The sequence below is a fragment of the Diadema setosum genome, chromosome 16, assembly GCF_964275005.1.
Source record: "Diadema setosum chromosome 16, eeDiaSeto1, whole genome shotgun sequence".
In the NCBI taxonomy this organism is placed as follows: domain Eukaryota; kingdom Metazoa; phylum Echinodermata; class Echinoidea; order Diadematoida; family Diadematidae; genus Diadema; species Diadema setosum.
In genome coordinates, this window is record NC_092700.1 from 1945459 (window position 1) to 1972426 (window position 26968).

The 26968-nt window shown below is 39.4% G+C and overlaps 1 protein-coding gene across 1 annotated transcript in view; it reads left to right on the forward strand.

Annotated features, from left to right (window-relative positions):
* The window catches only part of LOC140240195 (peroxisomal acyl-coenzyme A oxidase 1-like), a 51644-nt gene that overhangs the window by 21902 nt on the left and 2774 nt on the right, over window positions 1–26968 (forward strand). The window contains exons 7-13 of the mRNA XM_072319991.1: window positions 18490–18659; window positions 18773–18935; window positions 19990–20180; window positions 21054–21215; window positions 23918–24023; window positions 24572–24718; window positions 26559–26765. Coding sequence (XP_072176092.1) covers window positions 18490–18659; window positions 18773–18935; window positions 19990–20180; window positions 21054–21215; window positions 23918–24023; window positions 24572–24718; window positions 26559–26765 — 1146 coding nt within the window. The remainder of the gene's footprint in view (window positions 1–18489; window positions 18660–18772; window positions 18936–19989; window positions 20181–21053; window positions 21216–23917; window positions 24024–24571; window positions 24719–26558; window positions 26766–26968) is intronic.

The window sequence follows — 26968 nt, forward strand, 5'->3', positions numbered from 1 at the left end:
AAAAAGCGAACCTGGCTGCCAGGTTCGCCAAAGAGCGAACCTGGCTGCAAGGTTTGCCAAAAAGCGAACCTGGCCGCCAGGTTCGCCAAAAAGCGAACCTGACAGCCGGGTTTGCCAAAAAGCGAACCTGGCCGCCAGGTTCGCCAAAAAGCGAACCTGGCCGCCAGGTTCGCCAAAAAGCGAACCTTGCCGCCAGGTTCGCTAAAAAGCGAACCTTGCCGCCAGGTTCGCCAAGAAGCGAACCTGACTGCCAGGTTCGCCAAAAAGCGAACCTTGCCGCCAGGTTCGCCAAAAAGCGAACCTGACTGCCAGGTTCGCCGAAAAGCAAACCTGGCCGCCAGGTTCGCCAAAAAGCGAACCTGGCTGCCAGGTTCGCCAAAAAGCGAACCTTGCCGCCAGGTTCGCCAAAAAGCGAACCTTGCCGCCAGGTTCGCCAAAAAGCAAACCTGACTGCCGGGTTTGCCAAAAAGCGAACCTGGCCGCCAGGTTCGCCAAAAAGCGAACCTGGCTGCCAGGTTCGCCAAAAAGCGAACCTTGCCGCCAGGTTCGCCAAAAAGCGAACCTGGCCGCCAGGTTCGCCAAAAAGCGAACCTGGCCGCCAGGTTCGCCAAAAAGCGAACCTGGCCGCCAGGTTCGCCAAAAAGCGAACCTTGCCACCAGGTTCACCAAAAAGCGAACCTGACTGCCAGGTTCGCCAAGAAGCGAACCTTGCCGCCAGGTTCGCCAAAAAGCGAACCTGGCAGCCAGGTTCGCCAAAAAGCAAACCTGGCATACATCACAAAATCCTTTTCAAACAAGAGAAAATGTTAGGTGCATTTTGATCTCCAAAAGGCTATTCTAATTGTTTTCATCATATTTTCCTTCAGTAAATGTGAAATTATCACTCTTGGTTTTGTGTATGAAGAGTTTAGATAAGTGAACAAACATTAGTCAGTGACAATCAATTTTACCTTTGCAATTACTCTGTACTAATCGTTAATTTTAGCCCATTGGGCCATGTATGTCCGTAACAAAAAAACAAAATGTTTTTTTTTTTAAGTTTTACAAATTAAGCACTCGGTAAAGAAGAACACACTAATTAAATGCAAAGCAAGGTCATAACCCTCTTCCGAAACACTCATAAAGAAACTTCTGCTCTGTAATAATTAAGTAGTCAATTATTGTTAAAAAGTGTACATCTGTAACAGACACATATAGTGTGACTGTATGTGAGCTTTACAATTTCATGAGGATTGATTTGTTGATTTTATTTTCTGATGTTTATTTGTGATTTAATTGAAAGGTAGCATAGAACATCTTGATAATTACGATTAAGTTGGAATACTTGTTAATCAAACTAATTAGCAGTGTTTGTTTGTTTTGTTTGTTTGTTTGTTGTTGTTTTGTAAATCGCATTGCACACATATTCAAAATTTCCGAGAAAGACCTAAAGTATATGGAAATGCTAAATTGCATAGATCTCTCATCTTTTGGCCACGATGTATCAGGAGACAGAGAGTAAAACAAAGAGCATTGTTACTGTGTCAGATGAGCTATACAACACAAGCAAAACATCTATACATGTAGATCTACATAATTATGGAGCATATCTTGATTAGGATTAAACAAAAAATACCTTTAACTACCCACAATCCATGTGGTTTCAGATGTACCCATACCCAGTTCAAGCCAAGTCTTCCTTGATACAAAAGTAGAAGGAAACTATCAATGCAGATAATGATAAAGTGGCTTTTTGTCATGGTAAGGGTGTACAACGAAAGTGTGTTCTCAGTGGATGGACAAGATAGTGAGTACTGCAAAAAAAAAAAAAAAGAAGAAAAAAAAAGCAGTTTGGAGATACATGACATATGTGTAAAATGGGCGGGCAGCTACATCAACCCCACAAACAACCTATGAGGTAGAAATACTAAGAATCCCACAAAAGATGTGATTACTAAAGGAAATGATATCAACTGAGAGAGAAGTTGGATTCAAAGGCACCCCTATTTGCAAATAGCTGTACCTGTACCAAATGCTCACACAGTCATTAGGCCTACTAGTATATAAGGAGCATAATGTGAGTATCAAAAGTACCATTGAATGCTTTAGAATACAGGAAAGTCCAATTAGACAGGTTTAAGATCTATGATTCCATTGTCAGTCTAGATGAGAAACCTGAAGATGACACGTCAGTGAATGATAAACTTGATGTAAATGTTGGGGATTTAGTGTTTCAGATGAATATCACATGGAAACATTTCCTGGTGAGGTTCTTTAAATAGGGGCACTAAGGGCAGGAATCTCAGGATCAATGTCAAGCATCCTGCAAGTGGTCACCAGATCACCAGATCAAATATTTTCCGTTAAAAAAAACAAAAACAAAAAAAAAACCCACAAAAAAAACACTGCCAGAAAAATCACACTACAAACAGTTGATGGCAATCGTGGTCAGTTTACACGTAGCTGGAGTCTTGGACTCGCATTCAAACTCTTTGCTCTGTAAATTATGTCCTTCATCCATTAATATCTCAATCATTCCATGTTACACTATTTTTAATACCCCCAAAAAGTGAAATTATTACTTCAATTTTAACCATACAAACCAGTATAATTTTGTTTTTAACATGCTGAGAAATAGAAGATTTTTGGAATACTCACAATTCATAGAGCAAGGGACACCATGATATGTTTTCAAAATCCACATTAAGATTATTATTCTGGTGATCATGATAGTTTACTGTCAATTTGTTTTTATGTACAAATGTATCTATTTTTTTATTTATTTCAAAACTTTGATCAGGTATAGAGTCTACAATTCAGATATGTTTGAAAGGATTTTGTTTGAAATGCTTGCAAAATATAGTAGGCCTACACCATCAATTTTTCATGTGTGGCGCAAACCATTTCTGCACTGCTTTGTGTGTACTGCATACATGAGTAATGGATCCCTAGATAGTTATATGTGGTATTAGTTAAATCTGATTCCAATATTGAATTAATTTCTTTTCTACAAATTAATATTCTAGACAATAATGTGTTTGTCAAAATGAAATAGGCTACAACATGATCAACTGACAAGCTAATTTACCATGAAAGGATATTTCTTTGGATAATGTAATCATCCTGTTGCTCAGTGAAGCATGAACTGTATGCAAGGTGATGATTTGGGGAAGGTTTTTGCAGATTTCAGTAAAAAAATGCGATTGTCATCTCAAATTATTAAGATTAAGACCCTACAGCATGAGAAGTCACTGAATTCTGGTAAAGGGATCTTAAAATAAATCCATTAAAATAATAAAATTAATAACGATTTCAAAACGTACGTCTGTAATGGAAATTTTCTACGTCTGTAAAATACTGTACGTCCGTAACACAAAAAGGGTGCAATTAATTGCTAATTTAAAAAAAAAAAATTCTTAATTTCTGCACTTTTGGGGTGTTTAACATCTAATTGAAATGAAAAGAATGAATTTGCTGGAAAGTACCCCACAATTCACAGAGTTTTCCACTTTACATTCCAATGTCAGAAATTTCAACTCATGCAAGTACGTCTGTAACGGCCCTATTTTCATCATATCAAGGTCAAAGTATTGATCATATTGAATATAATTTTGTGATCACTTTACCTTCGAGATGGGTGTTAGAAATTAAAAGTATCAAATCTTGTGAATGAAATCAAGTCTAGTTGTTAGAGCTTTTTAAAGTGTACGAAATGTACGTTTGTAATTATGGAATTGCCCGTAAAAGACAATGAAAACAAGAGAGAAAGAGATAGATGGCGTTTCTCAGCTCAAACACAAACTTTGATGCACTACAGATTGAAAAGTAGTGACATTACTTCAAATTTTTTTAATGTATCAACAGAAAATATACTTCTGCTGATATTTTGAAGCCTGATACGCAGTTTTACCGCTGTGATGTGTCTCCTTAAAATGAAGAAAATGAAAGGAAGGTAGGATTCCCTCCATAGGCTCACGTGTTATGAAGCTTGCGGTTTCATTACTAAAATGGCCGCCGTTGGGCTCCATGTGAGGCCCAATGGCGTACTACATTTGTACATCCATTTTTGTGCGATATCGCGAGAGTATACACCCTCTTAGCCTAGCTATGATTACTATTTGCTATGAATCAATAAACGCAACTTTTCTGGAAGACGTTTATCACAGGGCTTTGGAAACGACTTTTGATAGTGGGTATGCATGGAAAGCCTTTTTGTAATTCGCGGAAAGATGATAAACGCAGCATTTAGGCCTATGCTTCTCCTATATTTTCTATAGCGCACCTGAGAACTGGATTGTATTCGGCTATTGATAGATAGTCCCGCTTGTGGTGTGTGTGTGAGTGTGTGAACATACATACATTGTACATGTAATTATCCATACATGGCCTTGCACATGCAAAGTTTGTATGTGCTAGGCTTTGCATTATGCGTAACAAGTTTGAATATTTTGCACACTACACAGCATGCACATGAAGTGGAACATTATCATGTAATGCAATTTACGTGTAATGGTAAAGCAAGAACTGTAACTACCAGTACACAATCAATGTAATATTTTGCAACAACATTCCTGCATGCACAGGCCCGTAGCCAGGATTTTTCAAGGGGGGGTGCGGTCACTAAAAAAACGGACCTTCGGTACCAATACCAATGATGACACACACACACACACACAATTATATATATATATATGTATATATATATATATATATATATATATATATATATATATAGATATATATTCTTTGGACGACCGAACTACAAAAGTTGAATAAGAATTTGCGCGCAAAGCGCGCCACAAATTGTGAATTTGGACTGTTTTAATGACGTTTTAAAGTCTCGAGGAAATTTGTATTTTTGTCTGTTGCATGCAATCGCGTTACGGTATTTCATCTAGGAAATAGTAAAAACTCATTTTGCCAGGAAGTTGCAAAGTTTAATTGTGTTCGAGACTCTGCGCGCATAGCGCGCCGCAAAATTGAGAATAGTGATTTTCATGGTGTTGTTTTAACTTTTATTTTTTCTATTGTATACCCGCGTTAGCAGGCCTGAAGCCAGGATTTTTAAAGGAAGGGGGGATTGCCGGTCCTTTGATACTGTCCCGGGAGGGGTAGCGACAATCAAAAGGTAGACACCATGCTCATACATGGACTTTCAAAATGGCCCCTAAACGAGTAATGATCATATGATTTTTTCGGGCCTTAAAAACAAGTATTCCTTAAATGTTTCCTGCACCCTAAAGAAGTACTTCATCATGATTGAACAATACACCATTTTCCCAAATTTCGGCCTTTTTGATACCCTTTGATTATATACGCTCGTACATCACACTTTCCATCTAATCCGTGAGAAAAAACGACCCCTATTACGCGTTTTCTTTAGCGAGTATAGTCACGGTGTCCACCTTTCAGTTGGAGTTTTCCATCCCATTGGATGCTGTTTGGAAGATGAAACATTCACTTTACTATACAGTATATCAGCCGTTGGTATGCGAGTTTGTCAAAAACGAAAATAAATAAGAAAATTTTTAAAACAAAATGAATTGTAAATGTGAACCATTTATATTTTGCCTCCTTGTGGTAGGATATTTCCAGCATTTCCGAACTTTCAAATAATCATTTTAGATTTAATAATATTAAAGGTAGTAGATCCGATTCGCAAACATCTCCAATATCAGTCAAATGTCATATTAACCATCATGCTAAGAAGGTTTTCTTTGTGAAATTTGGAGGTCAGTGAAATTCAAAAATTAAACATCCGTTAGCCTTTGGAAGAAGTTGAGTGCAAATTCAGACCTCAGGCTTAGTGCTCATATGTTTTCCTATTTGATTTGATCTGTCTTACTGTGCACACTAAGATACATACTGGAATAGTTATTTCTTATTTATTAAATTATAGTAGCATATTTGGTTACTAGCTGTCTCTAGGCATTTTCGAATTTGGGCTGCAAAGAGATCCACTACCTTTAAGTTAAAAGAGAGATAAGTAAATAATGATAAAATAAACAAACAAAAAAGAATGAGTTTCTTTTGTAATACTATCTGACAAACTTTTTACTTTACCATTTTACTTCATAGCTCAGCACTTTCCATTCTCTCTCATACCCTCAATAGATTACCCATTACATTTAAATGAAATACAACTAAAATGAGTTTGCGTGCCTGCATAATACTCTTTGGAAATTATAAGTGAGAATGTTCTTAGGTTTTGGCTCACTTTAAAATGAGAACCAATAGAACTGTCACAACATGAGAAAATGTATAAGTAACAATCAACAGTACATTTCCGAATTTGGCCTGCAAAGAAATCCGCTACCTGTAAGTTAGAAAAGAGATTAGTAAATAATGATAAAATAAACAACAAAAAAGAATGAGTTTCTACCGCCGTATCCAGAACAGAGCCTGAAACGGTGCAGGCTCAAGAAATCGTTTGTACTAATACGTCTTGAAGTACTGTGTGATACTGTTGACTCACACTTCTACAAAGCAGTAAGTGAGAATTTTAACCCAATCCGGCTCATAACCTGTGTTTTTTATGAAAAATATGAATAAAGAATGTAAATTAAATAACGACGCGTCACAATGCAGTCTAACGCTCTCACAATGTTATCATACATAGGGTTTTTCCCTGACTGTTTTTACTCCGGAGCTCTTGCAATATTCAGGCTTTTGTAATACTATCTGACAAGCTTTTTACTTTGCCATTTTACTTCATAGCTCAGCACTTTCCATTCTCTCTCATACCCTCTTACCCATTACATTTAAATGAAATACAACTAAATTGAGTTTGCGTGCCTGCATAATACTCTTTGGAAATTATAAGTGAGAATGTTCTTAGGTTTTGGCTCACTTCAAAATGAGAACCAATCGAACTGTCACAACATGAGAAAATGTATAACTAATAGAGAACTGGAGTAAGACAGGCCTTTCATTTTGTTTTGTCTCTCCTGATCTAATTCTAATTCTAATTCTAAGAAATGCTAATTCATGACCACCTTTTCAAAATTTGATTGGAGCATGCATTCATAATGGAAAATAGTTGACATAATAATCTATCCCCAGGCATTATCATGCCAACATGTACTTATATATACATGTACTATATCTTTGTGAGACGTAGATATAAAATGTCTCAGGTTTTCGATTATAGTAATTTCGAGGAAATTTCTTTAATTTTTATCATATATGTAAACTTGAGGATATTAGATTTTCATCCACTTACCTCTGTTCCTGTGAAAAAATGCAAGTGTCAACCTCAATGTCATCCACGAATCGCACGTACTCGGGCGACCAGTGGAAAAAAAAAACACCGGTCACACGCGCCAAGGGCCATGGCATGCAGTGCCAATATAATAATAGCTCACACAAATTGATACATAACATTTGTGTTTGTGTGCATGGGGACGATCCGATGGTTCATACAACAAAAGGGTTTCGTACAATTATTTTTAACATTGTTAAACGTACTCTTCCAAATTTACGTAGCATATAATGTGTCTTTATATTTATTTGGATTGTTATCTTGAGAATTGCTAAAAACCGTTATTATGAAAAAGTGGACCTTTCAGAATTTGGGGGGGGGGGGGTGCGTACGCACCCGACGCACCCCCCCTGGCTACGGGCCTGCATGCATATTGATCAGAAGAAAGCTATATAAAGTTATAGGGCCAGTACCAGGTATCGCACAAACATTTAATACGTACAGTCCAAATAACGTCATTGACAAACACAAGTAAGTCAAATGCTCACAACTCAAAAAAGGATATAGTTCTGGACACTCAATCGAAATGTTTATTCACAGGCACAGCTCCTAATCATTGCATGATCACCATCCAGTGCACCACTGGCCACATCCTGTGAAGTGAACAGTTTACAAGAGAATATTGGATAGACTTACAGTTGTACAAACTACTATGAAATCCGTTTAACAATATTTGTGAGTCAGGACACCGTTCTCTTATCACAGTCGTCATCTTATGGCGAGTGCTCTTCTTCAAATGGCCATGTTCACGATGAGCAACATAGGCCTATACATGCTGGTTTCAGAGGATTTATATTGTGGGGATAGAAAGTGTGGAACGATGTCTGGCCTATGTCCATCAGTGCATGGGTCAGAAAAGGTCAAGACCTAGCCAACTGCCAAATCCGCAGAGGGTTCAGTGAGTGGAATGTGATAATTCAGACACACTAGCACAGTGCCTGCACTACATTGTAGCTGTACAGTTCTCATTGCAGTGTGTCTGCAAACCAAGGACATAGACAATGTTTTGGTGGGACAAAGCCACTTGTATGAAATATATTAAACTAACAATCCCACCTCATCCCTGCTCGTGGATATACAGTTCTGTATCATACACTTGAACATTAAAGGGGATGGCTAGTAACTGTTCAGTGGGAATCAGTGGGAATGCTGGAGGATGATCAAGGATTGCAACAATCACCTCTCAGCATTCCCACTGATTCCCATTGATCAGTTTGGTAAAAGTAGCCATCCCCTGTAAGTGTGCATTTCAGTTAATTGAAACAGGTTTGTTTAGTATTTGTTAGTTCATGTGTTTGCTTGTTTTGGTGATCATGACGATCATGGAAATTTATACACGTCATGAAACACGACTGAAACATGTTTATTTTTTGTGGGCTTGTTTTTGGAGATGGCCTGTGTTCATGGATATTTGACAGAACTACATAATCATACCCAATTTAAGGATAACTGTGAAGATACAGGCAATTTTTATTTTGATATTTTACATAGAGATAAACATGGTTTTGCTATTGTCCTGTCGCAAATATAACTTTAATTCCCAGTAATTGGTCCTTTTTAAACCTGGTTAAACCCACTTGTGATATGTAACTCTATTCCAAATATCAGGATACTCTTTTGCATTTATGCATATGTCAGTGTGCTTTCACTGAACAGGCAGGTCGCGGGCGCAGTGCGGCTTGCTGTGGCGAAATTAGTAGTCCCAGAATACTGTATGGTGTCTTCAAGGAGACAAATTGAAAACAGCATCCATATCCATTATCGGCCTGCAATAAACATATGCCTTGTATCAAAACATTGTTTGAGCAATATGCTTTTGGTGAAAAATGATTTAAATATTTCAAAAAATAATGGTTTGGGTAACTAACAGGAGAATAAATTGGAATTATGAGAATGGTGCAAATTGTACACTACTAGGGTACAAAATGAGTGCTGAATTCACAAATATTATGAAGGCACTAGCATTCAAAATGGGGATCCCAATTGTTTAAACAATGCAGCAAAGATGTGTCGTGTCCAAGATCCAATTCGTATTGGAATTCATGAATGACTAATAACTGTTATGGAGATACATTTAATGTTTTTACCCTCAGGCTAACCTAAAAATCATGATTCAAAGTGGACGGAGGGGCTAATATTCATTATAGACATTGCTTCTGAAAGCTTTGTTTACAAGAGGAGATTCCTACAGTACGTGTTGGCCTATACTTATTCGTAATCTGTATTTTCTGACATCAGTCTTAACTTTTTTTGTGTGTGCGTGTGTTTCTTTTACTTTCACCATTCTGCTTTCCTAAGTTGTGTGTTTGTACTCCTTATAGCGTCTCCGTTTGTTGCAACTTCAATTTTTCTTGATACTGAAATTTAATAGCATTGACTTGATTCTTTGTTATTATTTGATAGTTAACAAGAATTTGAACGTCTACAGTGTAAAAAAAAATCATAGTAAATGAAAAGCTGTTCTTGGTTTTTATTTTCGGGCGATGAGCTTCCAATCTGTGTGGATGTAGCTCTTTCTTTTTCTTTCCTTGCTGTCTATCTTAGCTTACCCATCATTTTCTTTGTCCATTCCTATCTCATCTTAGGTTGATTCTGATTTCAGTTCAATGAAGCAATTTGGAGACTGAAGTTGTTGTTTTTTTTGTACATAATAGTCATCAATGGTACCATTTAATAGAATTGTTCAAAAAAACAGATAAACACACCAATTTTCTAACTTACTGACAAGAGTTCATTTTTCTTTACATATCTTTGAGGTAAGGCAATGTCTGCACGGAGTTATACACCTTGAGCTATACCTTGTTAATCTTTATCCTTTTCCCTATGATATGTCATTTATGTTTTATATTATCTTGTCATATTTTCCCACTGTTCCTCCCCTTATGTTATTTACAGTATTGTTCTATTTCATCTCATCTTCCATCTTTCCTCCCCTTTTATCCTTTGTCAATCATCATTTTCCCTTTTTATGATTCCATCATCTTCTCTTCTTATTCTTTGTTAAGTGTTATTTCTCTCTGTATATCAATTTGAACGGTTTTCATCCCGTGATATGGGCTCTTTTCGATGAGTCCCCTTGAAGACACGCGTATAAAGCTTTTATGGGCTAATTTTGCCCCAGCTAGCCACACCGCATCTGTGATCTGATTGTTTAGCAAAAGCCTGTTTGGAATACGAGAAGTACAGAGGTTACACTCTAGAAAGATATGTTCGTACAGGGTGGGTCGTGGCTCCAAAAAAAAAAAAAAGGCCTAACCAGTTTCCCATGGTCAGTTTCTGCAATATTTGTTATCAGTAATTTAGATGCGCCATTCTCTAAGAAAAACGATACCAAGAATGATCGTCAATTTTGGTCGAGTAGTTTTTGTTTTATGCTACAAATCATACTGTGGAAGGAAGCCCCACCGCCATGCTTATCTACCGATGAACGCCATGGTGGGGCTGAATTCACGAGTAGGTTTAGGCCTATAAAGCAGGCGAGTCACCGTAGTATTAGTACAGACACGCAGTGGTGGTGGGGCTATTGTGAAATAGGCCCCACCGCAGTGCGCGTGCACCGTACCCGTGTGTTTATAGCAAGCAAAGGGTAGGTCCTAGGGTTTAGGGTTAGGTAGGGTTGTATTTATGGTTAAATTGGCCGTAAAATTAGTCGAGGGACATATTAGGAAGTCATTTTCGCCGCATTCACGAGTATTGACTATGGAAGGCAACCCCACCGCCGTGCTTACCTACCGATGAACGCCACACGGTGGGGCTGAATTCACGAGTATTTAAACAGGCCAGTCGCCGTAGTATTAGTACAGACACGTACGCAGTGGTGGGGCCTATTTCACGAGTTTGCCAAAAATTATGGATATCCAAGCGTACCACAGTTGTAATCTGTATTATTGGCAGTATTAAATCTGATACAATTCATTAAATATTCTTTTGTCTAAAGGCTTAGCCAATGACAATAGTGCAGCGCCTGCTATGCGCTCGCTAGCTCGCTCCCCTGCCAGCGCTAGCCGCCGGCCGGCTGTCGCTGTGCTGCACTAGCATAGCCTTGCTAGTTCACTGGCTATCAACCAGACAATCAATATCGACGACTCTGTTCTTAGACGTCATCACAATTTAGAAGTGATAGTGCCAAAGTATAGAAAGTTTTCCAAAACCGAGGAAATTGCATCCATTATGTTAACAAATGTAGAACAAAATTTAGAACAGTAAAAAAACCCCGCACGACCATAGAATTACTTAGAATTTAACATTTAATATTATTACATCATTAAGAAAAAAATGTCCAAACCATTTTATTAGGTCTTTAATGTCAGGCCTTGTTTGATATTTTGTATCATATTATAATGCATGTAGTGTTTTGTTCTTGTTTGTATGTCATGTGTTTTCTTCAATAAAAACATTGAAAAAAAAAAGTTTTACTAATCAGACTGCAATCACATACCCTTTCTTGGGTGGCTGGAAGCAGCATACTTTGCATTCAATGACCTGACCTTACCCAGAGACTCCAACCCTAAGCACCTTCTGATCTGGAGATTCTCCCGCCCGAAACCCCTAACAGACGGGAGACTCCAAGTTGATGTGTGCGAAGCGCGAAGTTCCTAGGGTTTTAGATGTTCTCTGGTGCTATCTAAGGCTTATTTTTTCAACATACGATAGCAATAAGTAAGAAATCCTTTCCACTGGGAGACACAGAGCCAGGGCGGGAGAAATCAAATCTTAATCGGGAGAACGGGAGATTTTGCGAAAATGGGCTTTCAGCGGGAGATCGCCAGTCGAAAATGGGAGGGTATGGAGTCTCTGCTTACCCAACTCTTTGTATATTAGGCCATGTTATTCACGAAAAGTAGGTAACGCGACCACCTGACACGAATATGATCACCTAATGAAACAATGTAAAGCCTTATAATTGAGGTTTGTTGAAGTCAAGGGTAAATCAAGAAAATATTGATTTCAATTTTAGGGCATAACAATATCACAATGCCAAAACAGTTTAGAACATTGCTATTAAAGGAAAAAGGGGTAACTGAAAAAATTTTAGCAACTAAAGTATGGAACCTGTTAACAATATTCTTAATCAGGGGTCCAAAGTCAAAACTTGTTATCTGTGACATTAACTACCACATTTCTGTGACAAATTTGTTCTGCGCCAATCCAATCATGTAAGGATTTCATTACAACAGCTATAATTGCAATTTGGCACTCATAACAAGTTTCATGAAAAGGGCCCTGGACACTATACTTTCTCAATGCAGGAAGTTGTATGTTCACAATGAGTGCAGAGATGCCAAGTTCAAAAAACTTTTATGAGTGAGATTTTTATGACTCGGCGTCTCGGCGCTCGCGCGCATGCGCACGCGAACGAGGAGGGTGTCCCACTCCCATGGTAGGGAGCTTTTTTTAAATTATTAGCTTTTAATGATGCGATCTGGTGCATAATTCTTTAATTTAGTGACTATTTTTTACTAATTTTGAAAGGCAAAAGGGAAATATACCTTTAATTGCAACTATCACTTTAATCCTTTGAGCTATGCTCCTCATTTTTGGCCCAAATTGCAGACTTCACCAGATGCGTGAGATCGTGAGACAGACCCTAAATGCTCGAGTCTCACGCAGAATGCGTGAGACTTGGTAGCTCTGTGAGTGTCCAGTGTATGCTGTATTGTGGGGAAAGTATTTAACTTTTGCCCCTGTACAGTTCAGGGGTCAAAAAGAATGTCACCTTGATAAGACTTGGCCAAAACATTCACCAGACTCATGGTCAGGGGAGAGTAAAGTAACATTAGCCCACTGTATCTGCACTTTGCTGTGTGCACCATACACTCTGTGTGCCACCAAGTTTGGGTGTCTTAAAGGGACCCCTAACTTTTGCAAATACATTCATTCTGGCATAGGCCTATACAAACATTATTGTTCTGTCACCACAGTCAGATTAGTGAGATCCCTAGGGCTTACAGTTAATCAATTACATGGCAGTATAGCTAAATTGGATGAAAAGGATGAGGACCTCATATCAAGGTGACTTAAAAAAAAACAGCTTTCTATAAAATAATACCAGACGTTCTAGACATAAAAAAAGAAAAAAAAAATCATGGGTACATCCCATCATCTTTGCACTTTTCGTTTAAATAATTCTTAACACAAACGCAAAACACACACACACACAAAAAAAAAAACTTTAAAGAAATTGAAAACACTTGGATCAATGTAAAGGACTGCCTCTCCACCTGAAAACTTCATAAATAACTTTTTTTTTAAAAGGTGCCCATTTGCATAAATTGAGATTCTATTCCCCTGGGGATGGATGCTACCTGCCAAGTTTGGTGAACTATCAGTCATGGGGTTTTCAAGAAGAAAATGAAAGTACAAAATTAACGCATGACGCACAACACACACCGCACAAAGAGCACACGCAATAACTCAATTGAGAAAAGGATGTCAAAAAATACAGATTATGAATATCAAGTATGGGTTTCCTCCTGTTATCAATGTCTGCAGATGCAATGTAGCCCCTCTGTTCACTTTGAGTAATGATTTTCATATGTCAATGTGAAGGTAATTGCTCTCCATAGCAAATGTATGAGTCTGTATGTTGCTTGAACAAGGATCCCAATTTCATTTGTGATCTTATAGTCCTCATCAAATGCTAATGAATTTTCATTCATTAATTGAGTACTTATCTTAATGCACTAGTATACTTTAGCACCATTCCTTTTGAATTTCTGATTTCTCCTGTTTACGTAATACCCCGCTCATTATTCTTTGAACGGATGAATTAAATCATCTTTTACCAAAAACATAGGCCTACAGGGTACTGCCAAAGCAGTGTTATTGCTGTGTAGGCCTACATGCCATACGATCGTTGCACTACCATTAATCATGGATATGGATGCTGTTTCAATGTGCTTTCTTGAAGACACCATACAGTTTTTTTGGGCTATGTATGCTCCAAGCAAGCTGCATCACTGATCTTATAAGAGATCAGTTGCCGCACCATGAATGACACACCCACGGCCCAACTGTTAAGCTTAAGTTATATATACGCCTGAGCAAAAGAGTATCCTGATATTTGTATGTCTATATGTAAGAAGTGGATTTTTAGAGGCAGCTTCTAGGACAATAAAGAAACCATGCAGCTCACTATAATTCTTATTAAGCTTCCAGCATTCACATGTAAATTATCAAAATCATCTAAATTGCCTTAACTTCACAATCAACATGAAACTGGGTATGTTACTGTGGAGTTCTGTCAAATTTCCATGATCGCCATGATCACCAAAACAAGCAAACACATGAACAAGCAAATACTAAACAAACCTGTTTCAATTAACTGAAATGCATACTTACAGGGGATAGCCTGTATTACCAAACTGATCAGTGGGAATCAGTGGGAATGCTGAGGGGTGATTGTTGCAATCCTTGTGGGATTCTTTTATGAGTATGTTGAATGAAAATTATTTGCCTCAGAATGATCTCATATTCAAGTAATGTGCAGTATATGCCCCATCACTGTCAGGCATGCTAACCTGGAAACATTGAACTGCACATTACTTGAATAATAACTAAATATGAGACCATTAATTCTCAAGCAAATAATTTTCACACAACAATAGATACCAGTATATAAAGTACTCTATCCCACAAGGATTGGAACAATCATCCCCCAGCATTCCCACTGAACAGTTGCTAGCACTCATTTTGGTCCTTTCTCACTCTAAAACTTTATTTCATTTGCATGCATTTCTATTGATATCACTCATTTTGACTCCTAAATTATAGCATTAGCCTATGGGAGTCTCACTCTCAACTAGTTTCCAATTATGGCAGCCCTGTACTAACCATCCCCTTTTATAATGTTCAAGTGTATGATATATTCACAAGCAGGGATGAGGTGGGATTGTTAGTTTAATACACCTCATACAAGTGGCTTCCCACCAAAACATTATCAATAACCTTGGTTTGCACACACGCTGCCATGAGAACTGTATAGCTACGTGTAGTGCAGACACTGTGCTAGTGTGTCTGAATTATCACATTCCACTCACTGAACCCTCTGTGGATTTGGCAGTTGGCTAGGTCTTGACCTTTTCTGACCCCTGCACTGATGGACATGGGCCAGACATCGTTCCACACTTTCCATCCCCACAATATAAATCCTCTGAAACCAGCATGTATATGTTGCTCATCGTGAACATGGCCATTTGAAGAAGAGGACTCGCCATAAGATGACGACTGTGACAAGAGAGCAGTGTCCTGACTCACAAATATTGTTAAACGGATTTCATAGTACGTAGTTTGTACAACTGTAAGTCTATCCCATATTCTCTTGTAAACTGTTTACTTCACAGGATGAGGCCAGTGGTGCACTGGATGGTGATCATGCAATGATTAGGAGCTGTGAATAAACATTTCGATTGAGAGTCCAGAACTACTGTATATCCTTTTACGAGTTGTGAGCATTTGACTTACTTGTGTTTGTCAATTTGACATTTGGACTTCATCAAATGTTTGTGCGATACCTGGTACTGGCCCTATAACTTTATATAGCTTTCTTCTGATCAATATGCATGCGGGAATGTTGTTGCAAAATATTGCATTGATTGTGTACCGGTAGTTACAGTTCTTGCTTTACCATTACACGTAAATTGCATTTAATGATAATGTTCCACTTCATGTGTATGCTGTGTACAGTGTGCAAAATATTCAAACTTGTTACGCATAATGCAAAGCCTAGCACATACAAACTTTGCATACATGTGCACGTCAGGGCTGCCAACTCTCATGCATTGAGGTCCTTTCTCACTCGATCTAAAACTTATTTCATTTCCATGCATTTCTATTGATCTCACGCATTTTGACTCCTAAATTATAGCATTGGCCTATGGGAGTCTCACTCTCAACTAGTTTCCCGTGTTGACAGCCCTGGCATGTATGGATAATTACATGTATGTATGTTCACACACCACATGCAGGGCTATATCTATCAATACTATTGATAGCCGAATACCATCCAGTTCTCAGGTGCGATGTAGAAAATATAGGAGAAGCATAGGCCTAAAGGCTGCATTTATCATCTTTCTGCGAATTACAAAATTACAAAAAGGCTTAATTTCCATGCACACCCACTATCAAAAGTCGTTTTTTAATATGTGTGCAATGCAATCTACAAAAAACAAAACAAACAAACAAACACTGCTAATTAGTTTAATTAACAAGTATTCCAACTTAATCGTAGTTATCGAGATGTTCCATGCTACCTTTCAATTAAATCACAAATAAACATCGGAAAATAAAATCAACAAATCAATCCTTATGAAATTATAAAGCTCACATACAGTCACACTATGTGTCTGTTACAGATGTACACTTTTTAACAATAATTGACTACTTAATTATTACAGAGCAGAAGTTTCTTTATGAGTGTTTCGGAAGAGGGTTATGAGCTTGCTTTGCATTCAATTAGTATGTTCTTCTTTACTGAGTGCTTAATTTGTAAAACTTAAAAAAAAAAACATTTTTTTTTTTGTTTTGTTATGGACATACATGGCCCAATGGGCTGATATTAACAATTAGTACAGAGTAATTACACAGGTAAAATTGATTGTCACTGACAAATGTTTGTGCACTTATCTAAACTCTTCATACACAAGACCAAGAGTGGTAATTTCATATTTACCGAAGGAAAATATAATGAAAACAATTAGATAGCAATTAGATAGGCTCATCAAAATGCACCTAATATTTTCTCTTCTTTGAAAAGGATTTTGTGATGTATGCCAGGTTCACTTTTTGGCAAACCTGGCAGCCAAGTTTACTTTCTGGCAAACCTAGCAGCCAGGTTCGCTTTTTGGCGAACCTGGCAGCCAGGTTCGCTTTTTGGCGAACCTTGCGGCCAGGTTCGCTTTTTGGCGAACCTGGTGGCCAGGTTCGCTTTTTGGCGAACCTTGCAGCCAGGTTTGCTTTCTGGCAAACCTTGCAGCCAGGTTCGCTTTTTGGCGAACCTGGCAGCCAGGTTTGCTTTTTGGCGAACCTGGCGGCCAGGTTCGCTTTTTGGCAAACCTTGCAGCCAGGTTCGCTTTTTGGCGAACCTGGCGGCCAGGTTCGCTTTTTGGCAAACCTGGCGGCCAGGTTCGCTTTTTGGCAAACCTTGCAGCCAGGTTCGCTTTTTGGCGAACCTGGCAGCCAGGTTCGCTTTTTGGCAAACCTTGCAGCCAGGTTCGCTTTTTGGCAAACCTGGCGGCAAGGTTCGCTTTTTGGCGAACCTGGCGGCCAGGTTCGCTTTTTGGCAAACCTGGCGGCCAGGTTCGCTTTTTGGCAAACCTTGCAGCCAGATTCGCTTTTTGGCGAACCTGGCGGCCAGGTTCGCTTTTTGGCAAACCTTGCAGCCAGGTTCGCTTTTTGGCGAACCTGGCGGCCAAGTTCGCTTTTTGGCGAACCTTGCAGCCAGGTTCGCTTTTTGGCAAACCTGGTGGCCAGGTTCGCTTTTTGGCGAACCTGGCGGCCAGGTTCGCTTTTTGGCAAACCTTGCAGCCAGGTTCGCTTTTTGGCGAACCTGGCAGCCAGGTTCGCTTTTTGGCGAACCTGGCGGCCAGGTTCGCTTTTTGGCAAACCTTGCAGCCAGGTTCGCTTTTTGGCGAACCTGGCGGCCAGGTTCGCTTTTTGGCAAACCTTGCAACCAGGTTCGCTTTTTGGCGAACCTGGCAGCCAGGTTCGCTTTTTGGCGAACCTGGCGGCCAAGTTCGCTTTTTGGCGAACCTTGCAGCCAGGTTCGCTTTTTGGCGAACCTTGCAGCCAGGTTCGCTTTTTGGCGAACCTTGCAGCCAGGTTCGCTTTTTGGCGAACCTGGCAGGGCAGCCAGGGTTCGCTTTCTAGCGAACCTGGGAGCATCATTTTCAGTAGCAAAAGCCATTTTTTGCACATTGATGGATCAATTTGTAACAAATTTTTCCCAAAATCGAGTGCTTTTTTGTAGACTGTTTTGGAAAGTCTCTTTTTATTTTGGACTGGGTTTTATACAAATGTATTTGAGCAGAATTAGTTCATCCTAAAGGGGTTAACCTCAAATAATGAAGATGGATTGTCGGGATAGTGAAGAATTAAGGGTAAACTTGACATTTTCTGTATTAAAGAGACTTGATAAAGAATCATAGTTCCAAAAGATGATATTCAAGTCTCTAGCAAATAAAGGTTGTAGCAAGCCATTGTTTTTATCATCATTTCATTGTAATTGTTTTCCTGTATAAATCCACCCAAAGGTTCTTCCAGATGGCCGATACGTTCCACCACCCCATGCCAAGGTGAGCTATGGTAGCATGGTGCCCATCCGCAGCGGCATTGTGGGTAACACAGGCTCCTTCCTGTCTAGGGGCTGTACCATCGCTACCAGATACAGCGTAGTGCGTCGACAGTCTGAACTAGTTCCAGGGTGAGTAGCAATATTTGTGACCCTGCTAAATGTAGAATCTTTATATTTCTTAGAGTATAGAGTGGAGAAAGTTCCTTCGATTTTTGAAACTTTGATTTGTTTTTTTGCCACAGCACAAAGGAGGCCAAGATTCTAGACTACCAAAGTCAGCAACTGAAGATATTTCCCAACATCGCAGCAGCCTACGCCTTCATCTACACTGGTCAGGAGATGATGAAGACTTACTTTGCCAGCCTGGCTGAGATGAATGAAGGAAACTTCAGCTCTCTACCAGAGGTCAGTCTCAGGGTGCATTCGACTGCTCTAAAGTGCACCAAAGCGAACCGGACTAAAGCGTGCCGAATTGTACTGTGCCAGATTTGAGCGTTCGAGCGCTATGTGGAGAAAACATACCTCAGGAGTTATTTTTAGAGGGGTTCATACATTTTGTAGCAAGAGCGTCATTCACCTGGGGCTTTTAAAGTACTTACACATGTCGCAAACAAAGAGAATGATTTCTTTGCATTATAACATATGTGCGTTATACGGGCATTCTTTACATGCAAACTTTTGGTACGTCTTTGGTACCCTTTTGAAGCACATCAGGAAGTACATTGTAGTCCACTTTTGGCCCAGTTCAATATGGTACACTTTAGGAATGTTAGAGCTCTCATCTGGGGCGGGTTCGGTATAGTTTGGTTGGCTTTAGGAGAGCGCTTAAAAGCACCCTTAGGTCCACCCTACTCTAATTTAATTTCAAGTTTTATGCATTTGAAATAGTTAGAATGAGCATTCAGTGTAATTGTGTGTTCAGTGTAATTTTGCTGACAAAAACAATTTTTGCTCCATCTTTCCTTGTTTCATCTCTGATTTTTGTATTTTGAAAATGAGTGCAATAGTTCAAATTAGTGAATTCTTGCATCAAGTTGTTTTCATTGCAACTGATGAACAAATTTGCTTTCATCAACACAAAAATTGGTGCTCGTTTACTTCATTGAAGGGCAATTTGTCAGTGAGAGTGCAGTAGCTGTTCCAAATGAATTCACATTTGAAACCTTTGCAGAATCAAATTCATAATGAATCGTAGGTAAGATTTAATTTTGTCTTTGCTTTTCTTTGTCTGCATGTGCATTAGCTGGGATAAAACATTCTGTGTATTAAAATCATATTGCTTCATTTGTTGATCCTGGCTGGATAGGACATCATTAGAGACAAAGTGTGAAGTCATTATGGCATACAGTCAAATCTAGCTGTGGTCTGACTCTGGCCAACTCTCTGAGTTATAATCACTGCCAGTATTTTCTTGATAGTTGCTTATGAAGTGTATTATGTTATCTGTCCTCTTGTTCAGCTCCATGCCACTTCGGCCGGTTTGAAAGCCTTCACCTCCACCGTTTCGGCCAGTGGTCTGGAAGAGTTGAGAATGTCTTGTGGTGGCCATGGTTTCTCCAAGGCTAGTGGCTTCCCAGAGCTCTACGGCACCGCTGCACCCGCCAGCACCTATGAGGGAGAGAACACTGTCATGTTCTTGCAGACAGCAAGGTACGGATGGCTTTACTCATGAGTTCTTTTGTCTGCTTTTCTGTTCTTCTGTCTCTTACTCCTCTATCTCCTCTTCCTCCTTGACCTCTTCTTCTTTCTCTTCTTTTTCCTACAGCTCTCTCTCCTGCTGCCTTTTCCTCTTCCTTCTCCTTCTCCTCTTCTTCCTCCTCTTCTTCTTCTTCTTCTTCCTCCTCCTCCTCCTCCTTCTCCTCTTCCTCCTCATCCTTCTCTTTCTTAAGGATAACAATAAGTGAACAGGACTGTGAATGAGCATTAGTTTAAATGCTCAGTTAACACACTTTCCCTGAGTAGTTTTTAATCGTGTCTGATTTTTGTGATTTTGCGTGAGCTGTTGGCAAAATACCCTTAATAAATCAATGACACCACAGCTGGAGAAAAAAAAACCCAAAATAAGCTAACTTGTGTAATAGCTGAAAAATGAATAAAAAATATCAATCATATGTGTTCAGAAACCAAATGTTCGGCATCTCAATAACAGCCACCCTTGAAGTCAAATTCTGGATTATATATTCATTTATTAATATTTGTTGTTGTTTTTTTTAATATGGTTTTGTGAACAATGTTTGCATGATGTTATGATTTTCACTATTTTGTTTCAATTTCCAGTTTGCTGGACAACCCCAAGACTGAATTTCTGACAACTTTGCAAAATGATGGCTCGCTTTCTTGCCATTTCTGGATGGGTTTTTGAGAAGAAAATTATATTATATACAAATAAAGCTGTAGCTGGAAAGCTAAGAGTCGGCTTTGTATTGATCGTGGTCCTAAATGCATAAGAAATTGATTAAATGTTCATCGTCTGAGAAGATATTGAGGAAATTCACGAGTGTGTCATTTTGTTGTCTCTGTCAGGTATTTGATGAAGCTTGCTCGTCAAACTCAGTCTGGGGACCAGCCGGTTGGGTGTGCAGCCTACCTGAGAGCCAACCTCAGCCCAAGGTGCTCAGTTCGTCAGCAGTCTGACTTCCTCAACCAGGATGTCCTGGTGGATGCCTACAAACACCGGGCCAAGAGGTAACCTAGCAACCCCTCCTCTCCATCCCATGTGATGATGCAAGTTTTGTCCAGTCTCTGTTTAGTTTTCTCATTTCTCTTGGATCCATCTCCCTGAATTTTCCCAAGGCAAGGGGAGACCGTTGGTTGCAGGACCGGATTTCAGTAGCTTGGTCAATTTTGTTGTTGTCGTGAATATCATACGAGTTTATATCTCTTTATATCTCGGTGATGAAATACATATTGAATTCTGGCATTCGATGGTTATTTCTTAAAGATAATAAAAAGTTTGGGTACCTCAAAAGTTTCCCTGAATTTCCTTGTCTTAGTTTGTGTTTCAGGTTAAAGTATGTTGTCTGTGAGACTTACTCGCCCCAAAGTGCTCTCATGTCTTAGTAATCATGCAATAATGGTTTCGTACCAGAGCCGCCGCCGTACGGCGGCGAGGTAGTGTTGTACGAAACCACTGATTGCGACCAGCGGCGTGTGCAGCCCCATACGCATAGCTAACTGCGACCAGCAGCCCCATATGCACAACGTAATGGGGCTTCGCATTGTAGCATTCAGGATCATGACAGATTTAGTATCGCAGGTAAATGTCAACTTAAAATCCAAAAATTTCTTCAATTTGAAGACTTACCAATTAAGTTGAAGTGTTGAAAACAGGCTTCGGACAACGTTTGGTTCTGCCAATAGTCCCTTTCTGTTCGAATTGATGACTGAATGTGACTCGGTCGAGAGGACCTTAGGAGAGCTACATACACTGAATACTACAGCCAGCGCATGCGCACACAAACATCTTATCCGTTCATGGATTTGAAATTTGTGCGCATGTGATGTGTTCGCACGCACTGGCTGTAGTATTCAGTGTATGTAGCTCTCCCAAGGTCCTCTCGAGCGGCGCGGTTAAAAAATTTTGCGCGCCGGAATGGTCGCGGAATTCGTCAAGGGGGGGGGGGGGCATTATGCCCCCCCAGGTAAGTTAGGATTAATTTGCTTTCATTTTCCATCTGAAAAGATGGCTGGATAACCCATATTCAACTGCACTAGCTGGTCTCAATAGAGTGCGATAAGTTGCAAGTACTTTGAGCGGACCACTTCACTGGGTTATACACACTGCTTTTAGCTATGAATGAAGCAGGATCTTTTACTTGCATCTGTTGTGATACTCTCACACACATGACCTCCATTTCATGTCTTATCTGAGGGAGTTGGTGGTTATTTATTCCATCTCAGTATAGTGATACATTTGAAGAGTTTGTTTGCAAACACCGATAAGTCCATTTTTGAAGATTTTGAAGTACGGTCTCTGTCATAAAGTACAAAATAATACCTTTTAAATGATATATTGGTTATTACATATAAAGGTATATTTTTGAAATTATGGTCAAAAGAAGCAGAGATTTTCTTATTATTCTCTTTATTTTTCTTGACCTTTAATCGCAAATATCTCCATTTGACAAATATGGACTTATTGGTTTTTGCAAACAAACTCTTCATTTATTTGTTTATTTTACCACAGATTGTTTAGGGATTTTGTGGGCACTGTAAGTGGCCTCCTGGTTGGTCTAAGTGTACCATGCATCATTCTTATGGGACAAAAGTCATGGATATTTAACTGTTAATTCTTTATTGTAATGGGATAAGTTTCTCTTCGATAACTGTATTTACTTTGCCACACCTGGCCAACCTATCATAGTATACTCACACTCAGCTAAACCCTTCCTTAAATTATTGAATGGAAGAAATGTATGCGGCTTCCTAACTTACTCAGGTGTAAAAAAAGAAGAAGAAAGAAAGAATAGCACATTCTATAAGAGAAAATCGGTTTTAATAGCATAAAGATTAAAGGACTGGATAATCTCTTCATGATATGTGACTAAGGGGACTGGATTATACCTTCTTATGATCTGCATCTGTGCCAAAAAGATTGGCAAAAAAGAAAAGAAGCCTTCAGCCAGATACAGTATGCAATGAATAAAATAAAGTGCACATTTTGTGGGTTACAGGTCGCTGTTTACACCTTCAGGTTTCTTCTCAACTAATCTGCAGAATTTCTCTTTTCTCTCTCTCTCTCTCTCTCTCTTTTGTCTGTCTCTCTGCCCCTATATCTGTTGTCTGTCTATCTATCTGTCTGCCTGTCTGTCTGTCTATCTGTCTGCCTTTCTGTCTGTCTGTTTGTTTGTCTGTCTGTCTGTATGTCTATCTGTCTGATTGTCTGTCTCTCTATCTGCCTCTCTGTCTGTTTATCTGTCTGTCTGTCTGTCTGTCTGTCTGTATATTGTATGTCTGTCTGTCGGTCTACCTGTCTATCTCTCTGTCTGTCTATTTGTCTGTCTATTTGTCGGTCTATCTGTCTGTCTATTTGTCTGTCGGTCTATCTGTCTTTCTGCCTGTTTGTTTGTCTGTTTTTCTGTCTGTCTCTCTGCCTGTCTATCTGTCTGTCTGTCTGTCTGTCTGTCTCTTTGTCTGTCTTTCTGTTTATTTCTGTCTGTCTGTCTATCTGTCTCTCTGCTTGTATGTCTGTCTGTCTGTACATTGTCTCTCTGTCTGTCTATCTATCTATCTGTACATTTGTCTCTGCGTGTGTGTGTGTGTGTGTGTGTCTGTCTGTCTGTTTCTCGTCTCTCCGTCTATCTATCTGTCTGTCTATCTGTCTGTCTATCTGTGTGTCTGTCTGGTTTGCCCACTACCTGCCTCCATCTCTGTCTTGTTTCCTGTAGTGTGGTGATGCTGGCAGCTAGGAGGATCAATGAGGCAGTCCAGAAGGGACAGTCTCAGCCGATAGCCTGGAATAACTGCCATCTCTACCTAGTCAAGGCCGCTGCGGTAAGGATCCCTGTTTGGGGTCAAGCCATTCCCTATCATGTCACTATCAAACAACTGTGAAGTCAATATCCCCAACTTTAATGAGTTCAGAATAATCAAAGTGTACGCTCGTCAGTAATAGTTGATTCCAGTCAAGATTTCTTGACTGTATGTGTACTTACATCGAGATCATTGATAAAGCTGTTCACAATTTATTACAGGGATTCTTGAATATATCCAGGCCGGGCTAGTTTTCCAACTCCATGGTATTCCCACTCTACCAGGTCTTTAGATGTGTTCTGATCGCTCACTGGATGAAATGAAACACTCTACAGTGAATGCTTTCATTCAGTTACTATTAGAGCATACGCTTTGATGGCTGCTGCAGGCTTTAAAATTGTAGGCAAATGTACTGGTTACATTTTATCACTAAAGTCCATTCCCAAGCCTCATTGAAGGAGTTTACAATTTGAACTGAAAGATTCACTCAGGTAGGGAATGAGGGAGATATTGTAAAGTGAGTGTATGGCTTAGAATTGATAACATTCTGAAATCTCTCCTGATCACAGGCTCATTGTCACCTGTACACTGTGGAAAGTTTCTTTGATGGACTCAACTCAGCTGAGCTCTCCCCACCAGCACGGGATGCTCTCTCTGCCCTTTGTTATCTCTATGCCATCCATGGGATCAGCCAAAACAAGGGAGACCTCCTACAGGTACTGACATTAGCCTTTCAACTGGATGTTTTCTTTCTTCCAAGACAAAAAAATTAATTACTTTGTCGGGATTTTAATGATATTGTAATGGTAATTGACCATGCTTATATAGCACAAGACACATAGTGTGTATCCCCCTCTGCACTCATGATTTCATTTCGCTTGGTTAGCAATAGTTCTGCCTTTAGCAGATAATAGCAGTGTCAAGATGAAATATGAAAACAGTATGATGACATTTAATTTTCCTACCTATCCCAACTATAGTTTTTACAACCGTCAGACTCTGCCCCATAACATATAAAACTGCTGGACAGGAGACTACTTGACATTTGTGATCCCATTTGTGTACAAGTCAGCTCTTTCAGTTTAGCACCTAAAATTAGGGGTGGGGGGATATCTGATGAACAGAAAACTTGTACCAAGTTTAGCATTGGACAATAATATTATTCAGTATGTCTGAGTTATATTGTGATTTTCTTTTTTTTTTTGTTCAAATATGGAGAAACTGCGATTTCCTTCTGTCATGTTTGATGAATTTTGTGTTTGTGTTTTTTTTTTCTTTTCCTTTCTTTTCGTCACTTTTGCTTGTTTGATCATATTTCGATGGTTTGACTATTCAAATCTAAGGCACTGCCCTCCCTCTTTCAAGAAATAAGCTGTCTCTCATATGCTCTGAAATGACTGTGGGAATCATTGACTTGAATATGAGAACAGTGCTGTTGGTGCCTTGAATGGACTGAATGGTCCAGTAAATTTTTTAATGTGGCTTTTGGTGTGGCTGCCAACTTTGCATATTCTGCACGTAAAAACCATTATTTGCTTAATTGGAATATGCCAAAATACAGTGACGGTATCACAGCTCTAACTTCATAAGATTTACATTATGGCAAAGATGCAATGTTTGTTCTACTCATGTATTTCTGGTGGCTGGTAAATTCCATGTGCAGCACTTTCTAGATTGGAACTGAACAATAAGTTATGATGTCACACGTAATATGAATGAATGAATGAAGAAAATATTCAAGGGATTTCAGTCAAATTGATTTGTGTATGACTTTGAAGGAGCATAACTAAATGTAGATGATATTGAAAATATATTTGTGACCCGCTACAACAAAAGGATCCTAAAGTCGCTGACGGTCGAGCCAAGCATGGCCCAGAAAAATGCTATGTTCAGGCCTTTCCTTTGATCATTTAGCTTCGAAATTTCGGCAAATGATAGAAGATACATTAACTACAAAATCATGTAAAAGCAGAAATCCAAACGTTTTGACAGATTTTGGTGATCTGACTTCAAACTCGATTTTCTCGGCTCACCCGTCAGCGACTTTAGGATCCTTTTGTTGTAGCGGGTCATATTTGTCTCAACATATCTCAAAAGTGTAATGGGGTGAGGAAAAGCATTTTTTTTTTCCTGATGACAAAACTAAAGATTTGTGAAATTCTGCCAGTATTTTCTTCATTCTATTCTCCTATACTTTGACATAACAATTTGTAGAGTTTTCATGTAGAGCAGACAAGCACATTAAATAAATTAATACTTTTAACCTTTTGAGGACAGGCTGATTTTGCTACAACACGCATTTCCCATAGACACTTGCCCGAGTATACTCGGGACTTGTCCGTAACAGGTTAGAAGCCACAAATTTAAATGGACTGTCTGAAATGTCCTTAAACTTTACTAACTTTTCAATAGTCCTATTGCTTAATAGTCCTATTGCATAATGTTTGCTTTTATATCCAAATATTATTTGGAAATAAATACAAACAAACTCGCCTGTAACTTGGAAGAACTGTGTTGTGGTAGCTCGAAGATGACCCACTTTGTCCATTTTGGTAGGATGGTTACCTGACTGGTGTCCAGATTGACCTGTTGGAGAGACAGCTCATCGATCTCCTCGCCGTCATCCGTCCCATCGCTGTAACCCTGGTCGACGCCTTCGACGTTCCCGACCAGATGCTGTCCTCGGTGCTGGGTCGCTATGACGGCAACGTCTACGAGAACCTCTACAAGTGGGCCAAGGCTGCCCCCCTCAATAGGAAGGAGGTATAATTGGGCCTCCCCTGCCTTTAATATTTCTTAACCCTCTGTCTGCTTTGAGTGCGGATTGGCACAGAAACCCACATAGCATTGTACACACTGTCCAAGTTCCTGGTACAGAAAGGGTTCAAATGTGAGGCTCAAGTTGACTCTGAGCAATATGGGGAGGAACTTCTCTTCTAAATTTTCTGCATTCTGTTCATCTCAGA